A 14,128-nucleotide genomic window follows, 5' to 3' on the forward strand; every position below is an offset into this window, starting at 1 on the left:
TGGGGGGTAGGGAGACACATAGATTGGCCTGGGTTGTATGGTGCATCAGTTAGATTTACTTTAGCTTTGGGGCGCCTGGCTGGCTCAGTCAGTGGAGCATGCGACTCTTGATCTCAGGGTCATGAGTTCGAGCCCCATGTTGGGTGTGTAGAGATTATAAATAAACAAACTAAAAAAACCCAAACCAAAACAAAACAAAACAAAAAAAACAGTGGCACACACAAGATAACTTAGTCTCCCCCCACATAAAGAAGTCCAGTACTGGGGCACCTGGGTGGCTCAGTCCGTTGAACGTCTGTCTGACTCTTGATCTCAGCTCAGGTCTGGATCTCAGGGTCATGAGTTCAAGTCCCATATCGGGCTTCTACGCTGGATGTGGAGCCTACTTAAAAAAAAAAAAAAAAAAGTCCAGGGGTGCCTGGGTGCTCAGTTGGTTAAGCATCTGACTCTTGATTTCGGCTCATGTCATGACCTCAGGGTCGTGGGGTTGAACTCTGCATCGGGCTCTGCGCTCAGCCCAGAGCACACTTGTCCCTTCCCCTCTGCTCCTGCCTCTGCTCGCACTCTCTCTGTCTGAAATAAATAAATAAGATCTTAAAAAAAAAAAAAGTCCAGCGCTGCTGATACCCGGTTCCACGGTCATCAGGGAACCAGGCTCCCATCCACCCTAGAGGATTGCATCCCGCCTCTCGTGTGGCAACGGGACTGCCAGGGCTCCAGCCTGCACCTCCAAATTCCAGTTCTGGGCACATTGTGGCACTCAAAGATATGCCCCGAGTCAATACAAAAGGGCCCAACTCGAATCACAAATGACAAAGATGCAGGACATGTCCTCATACACTACAGCATCGTTCCTACAGTGTGGCCGTGACGTGAAGCTGCAGGTCTAGCCGCAAGGGCAGTTCTCCAAGGTTACCTAGCCAAGGCCAGGCCAGCACTGAGGCCGAAGGCCAAAAGAAACCCAGTAACAAACCACACTTGTATGTAAACATTTAATGTTCAGCTCATCTCACCACTGAGGCGCCGACCACCCACCACAGCTGCTTTGTGCTGTGGATGGACATGTCCCCGAGGCTCCAGGCTACCAGTCCGTGTCCACCAGGCTCCAGAGATAGTCGCTGATGAACTTCTTGGAGAGCTGGGTGCTGTCCAGGTGGATAGGCTGGGCGACACTGGGGCCGTGATGGACTGAGGGCACAGATGTAAGGAAGCCTGACACACACAGCGCCCCCCCAACCCCGGGACCCCAGGAGCAAAGATACTGCCTCTGAAAAACTTGTATGATGATATTTAGAGACCAAACGAGATTTCTGTGAACAAAAAGTTAAATTCTGATAATGTACTATCTTTTTAAAAAATTGTGGTGAAATACATGTAAAATATACCACTTTAACCAGTTTTTAAGTGTAGAGCTCAGTTGACATTAAGTACACGCACGGGGTTGTGCAACCATCCTTGCCATCAGTCTCCAGAACTTTCCATCTTCCTAAACTGGAACATGGACTCCCCTCCCCCTCCCCCCCAGCCCCTGCCATTTACTTCCTGTCTCTGTGGCTTTGACTCCTCTAGGGACCCCTCCTGTCCGTGGAATGAGATAGCAGTTCACTTTTTGTGTCTGGCTGGTTTCATGTGTCATGTCCTCCAGGTACATCCATGTTCTAGCATGTGCCAGAACGTCCCGCCCTCCCTTTCTAAGGCGGAATACTACTTTAAGGTGTGGATACACCACAGCGTGCTCGTCTAGCAATTTGCTGAGACATCACTGGGTTGCTCCCACCTTTCGGCTGTTGGGACCAACGCAGCCATGAACACAGGTGTACAAATATCCATTCGAGTCCCTGCTTTCCATTTTTTTGTGTTTATGCCCAGAACCAGGACTGCGGGGTCGTCTGGGGATCCGGGGGACCTGCGGGACTGCTGTCCACAGCGGCTTCAGCACCTCACATTGCCACCGGCGCACCAGGCTCCACTTTCTCCACAAAGGATACTGCCTTTGACCATCCCCGGCTCACTCTCATAGTCCCACTCAATTTTACTAATTCGGTGATAAAGTTGAGCCACATACCTGAACGAGAACACAAAAAAAGAGACAAAGAGAGAAAAGAAAGTCACCCCGGCAGAGACTCCAACTCAGCTGCAAGACCGTGCCCGACACTGGCCATGCCACCCCACACGCGCTGGAGGGACCTACACGGCCGAGGGGATGGTGACAGTCGTGTCTTCGTCAACTTCCCTCTCCTGTCTCTCCAGACTGGCCTCGATCTCCTTGAGCTCCTCCAGCTCTCGGGTGAGCTGAGTAAAGCAGGCAGTTAAGGTCACCTCACTCTGGAGGGGGGCTGCCCGCGCGAACTCCAGCCATGGGGGTGCCCAGGGCCCCCGGCTCTAAGCCCGGTGCCTAGCATCCACGAGCAGGCGTCTCCGGGGTGAGCCCGAGGCCCCGCCACCGCACACACATGGAAGGATATAGGAGGCTGGCCTTCAGACGGGTGTCCTCCTCGCCGGCCTTCCGAAGCTCAGCTTTGAGCTGCTGCAACTCGACACCCCCGTGGTGCGCCCGCTCCTTCGCATCAAGAAGGCTCTGGGCCACTTCTTCCTCCATGGCCAGGATCTCTGGGGGGGGGGGGGGGTGGAGAGAAGGTGGAAGCCCTTCAAAGCGGTTTCTCCAGGGTCTGCCCTTGCCCCATGAGGACAAAGGGGGGGGGCGGTTCATGCACCTGAGGTCTCAGCCACTCCTCACTTCCCTGTCTACGGCGCCCCAACCTGCGATCCTATTTCCAAAAGCCCACCACTCAGTTCCACCCGGACCTTGTAAAAGTGCTTCCATTTCACCAAAACACATTTGAATCCTTCAAAAAAAAAAAACAAAACGAATGAATGAATAAAGAAATCAACCAACCAACCAATCAATCCAGTCCTTCTTTGCACACCTAGTCTTAACTTACAATGTCACGGTCAACCTTGTTGCCCAAGCAAGAAGCTTGGCACTCACTTCCCACATCCAATTAGGGATCCAGGCCTGGCCAGTCCCCTCCTCCTGGCCAGCGGCAATCCCCTCACAGGTCCCTCCAGTACCACCTAAACAGCCTCCTCCTTGCTCCCTGCTTGCCAGTCCCTTCTCTCTGCCTCCAGTGTGGCTGCCTTAGAGACCAAATGTGAAGTCACTCCCCTGCTCGAAGACCACCCATGGCTCCCTAGTGTCTCCACGATAAGGTCCAGGTCCCTCTGAGCACCTTCAACTTCCCCGACAGCCTTTCTCCCTGCTTTCCAGCCCACCGTGTACTCTTCCCTCTGCTCTGGCCACAAAGACACCTCATCATTCTTCAAACAAGCCCCATTTTTCACAGGCCTGGGCCTCCACCTGCCTATCCTCTGTGGGATGCCACTGTGCTCCTGCCCATTGCATACTCCTGGACTCAGCCCTTAAGACCTCCTGGGCAGTGCACAACTTGGGCAGCTGGACACTCTCCTCCCCCTCCTAGGGCGCGGCCATGCTTCCATGACAGCCCCTCCAGCACGGAATGATTCACTCCTCCTTCTTCCTCTAATCAGGCATTGCATCTTACATTCACCATAGATCGCCAGCACCTACTCAGAATAAACATGCTTTGAACAAAACATCCAGAAAGATCAAAAACACCCTAACAAGGTTACCATGTTTCTTCCCATGAAGAGACCCGCCAACTCAGAGAAGACACAGAAGGAAATGCTTCCCAAAGGGCTGGCGTTTAAGTGTTTACAAACTTACATTAAGTTAATTCTTCATCAAAATAGTACATGTATATGGCTGTGAAAACTTAAACACACACAGGCACACCCCCCTCCCCAAGCCTCTCCACCCCTCTGAAGCAGCCACTTTCAACTCATCACTGTTTTCTCTGGCATTGACCTTCACATTTCTAAATAATTTGCTTATGCTGCTATTTCTTGATTTGTCTGTTTCAAACAGTGCCTGCTGATTTCCTGTTAGGATAGCTGAGGGACTGGCTCTCTTCTGCAGCCTTCCGGCCCCTTCTCCCCTCACCTTCCCCACAGACAACCGAGTCACCTTGGATTCTTCCCTGGGAGTGCCCTCCTCCCTCACAAGCCTCTGAGGGAGGTGGCTTAACCCCTGCCCCCACGGAGAGGGGAAGGACAGAAGCCCCAAGATGTTCAGTGACTTGTCCACAGGCACTTAGCTCTGAGGCCTGGATCTGAACTGGATCCCAGTGTACCAGCTCCTTGGTACACTGACTCTTGTCTCGCCAGCCCCAACTCCATCCATTCTGCTAAATCCCAGGCAGTCTGGGTGATGCCATCTGCTCCCCAAACCATCAATGGAGGGGGGAGCGAATGGAGTGGGGAGGAGAGAGAAGAGAGAAAAAAGAGAGAGGAGGCGGAGAGAAGGGGAAGACTCAGACTGGGGCATCCACCACACTTAGAACAACCTCCAAACACCTCCTGGGGGGCTCACTCCTGGCAGGGCTGGCTGTGGCTGACCTCACCTGCACCACTTTCTCCTGGGTCTCCAAGTTCACTCTCAGCTCGTGACCTTGGCATTTGCAGTCACCTCTGCCAGGAACATGCTTCCTCCAAGCCATCCCCTGCCTAGCTCCTAGGTCATTTCAGTCTCAACCCAAACAGTATCTCCGCATGAAACGTAACTGTAAAAAGGCATTTAAAAAAAAAAAAAAACAAACCCTGGCACCGAAACCACTGTGGAAAACTGGATGACAGTTTCTCAAAAAGTTAAATATCAAATTACCATGTGATCTAGCAATTCCACTTGTGGGAAAATACAAAAAAAGATTTGAAAGCAGGGACCCAAAGAGATATCTGCACACCCATGTTCATGGCAGCATTATTCACAATAGCCGGGGGCTGGAAGCTACCAACTGTCCATCAGTGGATGAACGGACAAACAAAATGAGGTATGTCCATACACTGGAATAGTATTCAGCCCTAAAAAGAAAGGAAATTCTGACACGTTACAACGTGGACGAATCTTCAAAACATTGTGCTAAGCGAAATAAGCCAGACAGAAAATGTAAAAAAATAATAATAAAAAGAAAATAAGCCAGACACAAAATTCCAGGATTCCACTTTAAATGAGGTCCCTAGAATAGTCAAATTCATAGAGACAGGAAGTAGAATGGTGGGTGCCAGGGGCTGGAAGGGAAATGGGGAGTCAGCGTTTAATGAGTACAGTTTCAGTTGGGGATAATGAAAATGTTCTGGGGCGCCTGGGTGGCTCAGATGGTTAAGCGTCTGCCTTCGGCTCAGGTCATGATCCCGGGGTCCTGGGATCGAGTCCCGCATCGGGCTCCTTGTTAAGCGGGGAGTCTGCTTCTCCCTCTCCCTCTGCCTTTCCCCCTGCTTCTTCTCTCTCTGTCTCTCCCGCAAATGAATAAAAATCTTTAAAAATAAAAAAAAATAAAATGTTCTGGAGACAGATGTGGGGATGGCTGCACACTGATGTGAATGTGCTTACTGCCACTGAACTGGACACTTAAAAATGGCTAAGTGATATCAGTGGTCCCATTTCATAGACGAGGACACTGAGGCTTGGGAGGCAGCCACTGGACTGGGGCCGCAGGGCTCATGAGTTACCTGAAATCCAGGTCGCAGGCTGGGCGAGCCCCTCACCTGTGGGAGAGGCTTGATCTAGCCCTCTCTGTAGCATATTAAGATATTTATTAGCAAAGCTTTTTCCCCTTAGCTTTAAGAGTCTTACATTTGAAGGTGTCTTCGAGTCCATGTAAATGGTATTATCTATCCACTTTCCTCTCCATGTAAAGCAGGGAGCACCTTACCAGCACCGATTTATTTAATCCTCACCATAGCCCTGGCTCCCTCCCAAGCCTCCTTGGGTTTCTGCTAAAACATCATCTTTTCAGAAGGCTTTCGCTGACCTGCCCCCAAACATCACCACTCCCTCCTATACAACCCAGTTTTTCTCCTTAGCCCGTCACCTCCTTACTTATCCATTTTCCTTGTTTATCCTCTGAGCCTCCCCCCGCTCCCCGCTAGCATTAACAACCCTCTCACGGTCTGTTTTGTTCTCTGCTTCTAACCCAGAGCTGGTACTCTACCTGGCACACGGCAGGTGCTCAATAAAACAGCTGAACAACCTCAGTAAGTGGGGATGCTGGGATTAAAACCCAGCGCTTTGACTCCTGAGCCCCACTTCGGACCCCAAGTCCCGCAGCTCCTGCCCACGGAACGCTCAAAATTGGGCCAGACCCTGAGAGCTCCTATATTCACCAACTAACTTCCTGGGAGGTGGCTGCCATCCTGAAGCCCATTTCACGGGCGGGGAAACTGAGGCTCAGAGGAGGCAGTGTCTACGGGAGAATAGGGCAGGGATGGGGGCGCCCAGGAGGAAGGGTTTTGAGGCGGACCTGCTGCCCCCTGGCATCACGCGGACCCGGATCCCGGCCGCTCCCAAGCCCTGACCTCGCAGTCGTTGCTCGGCGCTGTCTTGCGTCTCCAGTAGCCGCTCCACCACCTGTTCGTGGCGTCCCAGCAGCCGCCGTTGCTGCGCCTCCGCGCGGTTGGCGCCCAGCAGGCTCAGCAGACCCTGGCTCACTTCTTCCATGTCGCGGAAGGCAGCCATGACTACGCCAGGACCATTCCCGCGCAAGTTTAACTGCCCGCAGGGCCCGCCCCTTTCCCGAAGAGTCCCATTTCCATTGGCTTGATTCTCCGTCAGCCATCAGAGAATGGGCGGGAGGTAGCTTCAGGTCTGGCCTAGTGCGCCTGCGCCAGCTCCTCCGTCAGTCTCCGGCAATGACCAATGGGCGCAGGGAGAGAGAGAGAGAGAGAGAGAGAGAGAGAGAGAGAGAGAGAGAGAGAGAGAGAGAGAGAGAGAGAGAGAGTGTGTGTGTGTGTGTGTGTGTGTGTGTGTGTGTGTGTGTGTGTGTGTGTGTGTGTGTGTGTGTGTGTGTGTGTGTGTGTGTGTGTGTGTGTGTGTGTGTGTGTCTGCAACCAGATTTATGGGGTTCGAATCCCACTTACTAGCTTTGTGTGTGTGTGTGTGTGTGTGTGTGTGTGTGTGTGTGTGTGTGTGTGTGTGTGTGTGTGTGTGTGTGTGTCTGCAACCAGATTTATGGGGTTCGAATCCCACTTACTAGCTTTGTGTGTGTGTGTGTGTGTGTGTGTGTGTGTGTGTGTGTGTGTGTGTGTGTGTCTGCAACCAGATTTATGGGGTTCGAATCCCACTTACTAGCTTTGTTACCCTGGGCAAATGACTTCACCTCCCTGTACCTCCTGTTCCTCTTCAGTAAAATGGGGGTCATAATAGTACCTACTTAGGGGTTGGCGTGAGGATTTAGTGAGGACGGTGCTGGGTATTCAGTGAGCACAATATTAAAGCGTTAAATAAAACCCACATAGAACACTAGCAGGTTGGGCACCCAGCCTCACTGGCACCAAACACCACGCTGTGTGAAGGGTTATAGCAGAGAAAAGAAAAGCTGCACATTTACGTGACAAATTTCTCAAACTGAGGTAAAGAAATCAATTCAGCTGGTCACGAGCAGCATTTTCTACAAAATACAATGGGGGAAAAGTCAGTGCATTGTGTACAGAAAGTTAAGTATTGTTTTGGGAAACTCCAAAATCTGCATTTGTGTACTGGGTGTGACAGATTATATTTTTCAAAAAATGGCTACGGAAATAGTTCCAACCTTGACACTCCCTATCAAGAGGCAGACTCATTCTCCTTTTGAACTTCAGCATGACTTTGTGCAACAAATAAAATGTAGCAGAAAGGATACTATGAATTACGAGCCTCGAGCCTCGGTTAGAAACTAGGATGCAGCTTCTGCCTGGTGCTAGCTTGTGCCCTCTCTTGCTCTCTTGCGCTCTTTCAGTTTGGGGATACTTTTTCTCAGAGCCCAGCTGCCATGTTGTGAGGAACCCAAGGTGATGATATAAAGAGTGTCCCAGATGAGGTCGCAGCAGAAGTGAGTGGGTGAGTGAATGAGTGAGTGAGCATGGAAATGATTTCAGCCCCCAGCCTTGGAGCCATCCCAGCTGACACCAAGAGGAGCAGAGATGAGCTGTCCCCACCAAACTGCTGAAACTGTAGATCTCTGAGCAAGATCAATGCCATTGTTCAAAGGCAGTAAATTTGGGAATAATTTGTTATGCAACCATAACACCTGGAGTGCTGGGTCACAGGTGTAATTTCCATCTTACTGTAGGTCACACGAAAAACATGGAAGGCCACTGCTCTAGTGGCAACACCTCACAATAAGGAAGGAAATAAACGAACAAGATCATTTTAGTGAGGAACCTGTGCTTTGAAGGCACTCCAGCAGGGTCTAGGATAGCGTCACCGGAGCTGGGGGCAGGGAAGGAAGTGACTTCAGGCTATGTGGCCAGGGACAGGGACGGACTCCCTGGGCAGGGGACATATGAACCATGAACCGGGATCTGAGTGATAAAAAGATGTTGGGAAACCAGCACGAGGCAGAAGAAAGAGCCTGTGCAAAGGACAATGAAGTGGGGAAATTTTTAGTTTGTTTAAGGAATACTGAGGAGGTCCAAGTGGCTGGAGAGGAGGAGGGAGAGGGTTTCCAGGGGTCCTGAAACTTTATTCCGGCATAACGGGAAGCATTGGGAGGCACTGAGTAGAGGAGATCTATGGAGTGGACTGGCTTCCAGATCTTCCAGAGTCTAGAGAATTTGGGGCCTGGGCTGGATATGCAGAATGAGGAAAAGGAAGAAGTTGCTTCCTGGGTGTTTGACCCAAACACCTGGATGGGTGGTGGTGCTTGTGGCCAAGAGGGAGAGGAACAGGCATGGAGATAAGTATGGAGGGCCCCCTCAGGGCCCCCTGAAGTGAAAGGTTTAGGGAAGTTCTTAGTAGCTGGGGCATGGCCACATGGAACTATCGAGAAGGTGGTTGCTTGGCTGTGAGTCTGTAGAGAGGCTTAGGCTGTGAATAAAAGTCAGTTGTCCAGATGCACCTGAGACCAGATGCCACCACCCTGGAAGAGAATAAAGAGGAGGAGGTCCAAGGACCAAGCACTGAGACCCTCTGACTGTAGAAATTGTAGAAAAGAGGAGAAGCCGGCAGAATACAGAAGGCACAGCCAGGGAGGAAGGAGAGAAGCCAGGAAATGTGATTTTGATTGATCATCAGGACTCTGACAGGTCCCCGACCCCACGCCTGGGGCCACCTTCTTCCTCAGAGCTTCCTTCCTTTATTTATTTTTTTAGGTTTTATTTATTTAAGTCATCTCTACACCCAATGTGGGGCTTGAACTCACGACCCTAAGATCAGCAGTCGCATGCTCCTCCGACTGAGGCAGCCAGGCACCGCCAGAGCTTACTTTCATTTTTTTTTATAAAGATTTTATTTATTTATTTGAGGAGAGAGAGAGAGACAGTGAGAGAGGGAACACAAGCAGGAGGAGTGGGAGCGGAGAGGACTGGGAGTGGAGCCTGGCGTGGGGCTTGATCCCCGGACCCTGAGATCATGACCTGAGCCAAAGGCAGACGCTTAACGACTGAGCCGAGCCGCCCAGGAGCCCCCAGGGCTTACTTTCAAGAGACAGTTTTTATGACGACCCCAAGGGCTGTTTTTATATTTTTACAGTGGTTGTGGAGATGGGAACACCCTTAGGGCTGATAGATGGATTTAGTCTTATCCAGGTCACAGATCCCTTTGAAATCTGATCAAAGCAGTGACACGGGCTCTTTCTTGAAAAACGCATGCCACATCCACACACGTTTGGATTTTGTCCATATTTTGGGTTTAGGACCCCAGAAGGCCATCCCCAGATTTTTAGGTTAAGAAGCTCTCCAGCCTTTGTCTCCTGGGGTAGCTAGCATTCTTGCTGAAACATCAGTGTGTGGGTGTGGAGTTGGGTCCGCGGAGTCAGCACTCAGGGCGAGCAAGACTCACCTCCCGTTGGCTGAGCATTTAAGCTGATTGCTATGTCACCCTCAGCTGTGTGACCTTTGGTGGCAGGGGCTCATATTCTGTCTATCTAAAGGTGGTGGATTACTTAACAATGCAGAGTGAAATAATGAGGAGATAAGAAGTCAGGGGTTCAGTTTCTGGTTCTGCAGATTACCTGTGACCTTGGCAAGCTCGGAACTTTTCTAAACCATGGGCTAATGATAGCTCTCTCTTATCAGCTGGGGTGGGCTGGTCATGAGATAAGCCATTTGGGATTGCACAACCATAGCGGACAGATATAGATGCTCCTGTCAAAAAAGGTCACTCACCTCCCTTCCCAAAAGCAAAGCAAGAGCCGCCTCACAACCATTAGGATGGGGACTATTAAAAAAAAAAAAAAAAGTATTGGCGGGGGTTGGGGGGTGGAGAAATTGGAACCCTTGTGCATTGTGGGTAGGGATGTAAAACGGTGCAGCTGCTGTGGAAAATCAGTATGGCGGTTGCTCACAAAATTAAAAATGGAATAACCCAGCACTTTCACTTCTAGGTATATAGCCCCAAAATTGAAAGCGAGGATTTGGAGATATTTCTAGACCCGACATGATTTACAATAGCCAAAAAGGCGGAAGCAACACAAGTGTTCACTGATGGATGGTTGAACAAAATGCGGTGTATCCATATGAAAGGATGTTATTCGGTCTTAAAAATTCTGACAGATGCGATGAACCTTGAGGACATTGTGCTAACTGAAGTAAGCCGGTCACAAAAAGACAACCACCGCATGACTGTACTTATTTGAAGTCCCTCTAGTAGTTAAGTCCATAGAGGCAAAGGGTGGACCAACAGTAGCCAGGTGGGGTGGGGGCAGGGGCGGTGAGAGTCAGTGTTTAACAGGCAGTTTCAGTTTGGGAAGAGGAAAGAGTTCTGGAGATGGTTGGTGGGGATGGTTACGCAACGGCGTGAATATGCTTCATACCACTGAACTGGACACGTAAAAATGGCTTCGATGGGGGGCGCCTGGGTGGCTCAGTCAGTTAAGCGTCTGCCTTCAGCTCAAGTCATGATCTCAGGGTCCTGGGATCGAGCCCCACATCGGGCTTCCAGCTTGGCGGGGAGCCTGCTTCTCCCTCTCACTCTGACCCTCCCCCTGCTTGTGCTCTTTCTCTCTCTCAAATGGATAAATAAGATCTTTAAAAAAAAAATGTCTTCGATGGGGGGGTGCCTGGCTGTCTCAGTCTATGGAGTATGCAACTCTTGACCTCGGGGTTGTGAGTTCAAGCCCCACATTGGGTGTAGGGGTTACTTAAAAAAAATAGGGGCGCCTGGGTGGCTCAGTTGTTTAGGCGTCTGCCTTCGGCTCCGGTCATGGTCCCGGGGTCCTGGGCTTGAGGCCCGCATCGGGCTCCCTGCTCCGCAGGGAGCCTGCTTCTCCCTCTCCCACTCCCCCTGCTTGTGTTCCCTCTCTCACTTTCTCTGTCAAATAAATAAATAAAATCTTAAAAAACAATCTTTAAAAAATGGCTTACGTGGTGTCATGAATATTTTACCACAACTAAAAATAAAAATACATGTATTAGAAAAATGCAAAGCAAGAAACTGGGTGGTGCTGGGGAACGGGGTCTTAAGCATGAGCTGAACAAGTCAACAAAGACAACAAAATGGTCCTTGGCGATTGCTTGTGAGCAACAATATTTTTTATTTCTGGAAGGCCTCTTGGCTCACAGAGCCCTCTGGAAAACTGACAGTAGACCTTTAGTTCACACAACTTTACATAAATTTCTGGGACTTCCAAAACCCTCTGAAAGCCCCCCCACGATCTCATGGCAGAACGGTCCAGAGGAAAAACAGAGGAGGAGAGGTAAGGAGAGCAACCTTCCATCACCCCACCCTTGGGGGAAGTGAGGGGGGACCCAGGGATGGGCAGAGAGGATGCTCCACCTCCTGTCTTGGTGTCGCTGACACGGGGATATTGCTTGGCAAAGGCCATAAAGCCATACACTTTCGTACACGATCTGTGCACAATATGTATGCATAGGGTACCTCAAGGAAAGGCAAACAGTGAACCAAAATTCTAAAGATCCAACCTATTAGAAAAAGGTTTGACGGGAGATACCCCAACGTGTTGACAACAGAGGCATTTCAACCAGTTGGGACCATGGCACCTTCCACCGTACCAAACATTTCTGTATTTTTAGAATTTTGCCTTTTATAGTCACAATGAATTGTTTTGTCACGAGGAAAAAAAAATCAGTAAAGAAGTTTTCTGAGGTGTTCACAGCGGGTGTTCATTAAAACTTTCTGCAGGGCGCCTGGGTGGTACAGTCGGTTGAGTGTCTGACTCTTGGTTTCGGCTCAGGTTCTGATCTTGGGGTCGTGGGATCGAGCCCCATGTCGCGCTCCATGCTCAGTGGAGTCTGCTCGGGACTCTCCCTCTGTCCCTCCTGCTCGTGCTCTCTCAAATAAATAAACCTTAAAAGAAAAAAAAAAATCTTTCTGCAACCATGGCAACGTTCTATATCTCCACAGTTTGGTTCAGTAGCCACCAGGCACGTGTGGTTATGGAGCACAAATTAATTATAACTAATTTACATTTAAATGGAAATAGCCACTTGGGACAGTGCCTGTGTAGTGCAGAGCAGAAGGGAGTTTACTGTATTATTCTTGTCACTTTTCTGTCGCTTTGAACGTTGTTTAAAATAAGTCCATTTTAATTTCTTTTGGAAAGAGAACGTGTGTGCGTGAGGGGGAGGCACAGAGGGAGAGGGTGAGAGAATCCTAAGCAGACTCCCAGCTGGGTGCAGAGCCCGACGCAGGACTCCATCCCATGACCCTGAGATCGTGACCTGAGCCGAAAACCGAGCCAGATGCTTCACCGACCGAGCCATGCAGGTGCCCCCAAATCAGTCCATTTTCAAAAAGAGATCTATTTGAGGGGCACCTGGGTGGCTCAGTCGGTTAAGCATCTGCCTTCGGCTCCGGTCATGATCCCAGGGTCCTGGGATCGAGCCCCGCATCGGGCTCCCTGCTCAGCCGGGAAGCCTGCTTCTCCCTCTCCTGCTCCCCCTGCTTGTGTTCCCTCTCTCGCCGTGTCTCTCTGTCAAATAAATAAAATCTTAAAAAAAAAAAAAAGAGATCTACTTGAAAGCTTAAAGAGGAGTACAAGGAGACAAAGACCAGACACTGATGTGTGGACATTATCATAAGATAGCTTTATTAAATTCCTTTACCTTCTACAACACGATTACAAAAAAAGGAATACTTCATTTAAGTGTAATACTGTCTTTATGGACGTACCGTGGTCGGAAAGTGAAGTTAAAGGTCATGAATACACGTGAGAAGAGCACAGGGACAAAGGCGGGCCAGCCCTGGAGCCTCGCACACCAAGCCCCACGGGCAGGGGAAGGGAAAGCAGGGATAAACGTGGACTTATCTGGGCAGGGTGGGGGGGCTGACCATGAGCTGCTTCTAGGAGCCGAAAATAAACCTAACTGCTGGCTCTGGGGCCAGACACACAGGCACACCACTCTTGCACCCCTTCTCAAAGCTGCCCCAAGTTGTGGCCTTCTGTCAGACACGAGCAGTTGTCCCCGGTCAGCTCTGGTTTTGTTTTCTCTCCGATTTACACACGCATGCGGACACACGTAACCTAGGGTGTCTCCTTTGACCGTCCAAGCTCTTTTGTCCTCGGTACCTCCCTTCAGTCAAAAATCAAAGCAAGCCAGACTCCATTGAGCCAAGAAGCCCACTTTTCTAGGAGAGAAGCCAGCACCTTGCTTTACTGAATGAACACAAGCACTCAGGGCTGTGGTTTGGCTTCAACCCTGGCGGCTGAGCTCAGAGAACTGGACGAGAGGGGACGAGACACCTATTAGCTAGGGACCTTACTCCCTGTCATAAGGCACTTCTCAAGGCTCTGAACCCATCCTCTGTCCCCGGTTTGTTGTTGTTGTTGTTGTTGTTGTTGTTGTTCACAAAAGGAAGGAACTGGAAAGAAAACTATGTTAAGATTCTGGACAAACAGGCCATGAAGGAAACTGTGTGTGTCTGGTGAGCCCTATTTCCAGCAGGCTCTGTTCCAGGCAGCTCCGGAAAGCCTGTAGGTTGTTCACACACACACACACACACACACACACACACACACCCAGCTGGCCCTTGACACACACCACACACACACACACACACACCCAGCTGGCCCTTGACACACACCACACACACACACACACCCAGCTGGCCCTTGAC

General features: G+C 50.3%; 1 protein-coding gene across 1 annotated transcript; it reads right to left on the reverse strand.

Annotated features, from left to right (window-relative positions):
- Nucleotides 1–978: 978 nt before the first annotated feature.
- Nucleotides 979–6,728, reverse strand: SPC24 (SPC24 component of NDC80 kinetochore complex). The gene is made up of 5 exons (XM_027586191.1): nucleotides 6,433–6,728; nucleotides 2,466–2,610; nucleotides 2,192–2,296; nucleotides 1,989–2,065; nucleotides 979–1,188 (listed from the first exon to the last, which is right to left on the reverse strand). The coding sequence occupies exons 1-5, from the start codon at nucleotides 6,590–6,592 to the stop codon at nucleotides 1,082–1,084; spliced, it is 594 nt and encodes a 197-aa protein (XP_027441992.1). The 5' UTR covers nucleotides 6,593–6,728; the 3' UTR covers nucleotides 979–1,081.
- Between the last annotated feature and the right edge of the window lie 7,400 nt (nucleotides 6,729–14,128).

Source organism: Zalophus californianus, chromosome 1 (genome assembly GCF_009762305.2).
Source record: "Zalophus californianus isolate mZalCal1 chromosome 1, mZalCal1.pri.v2, whole genome shotgun sequence".
Taxonomy (NCBI): Eukaryota; Metazoa; Chordata; class Mammalia; order Carnivora; family Otariidae; genus Zalophus; species Zalophus californianus.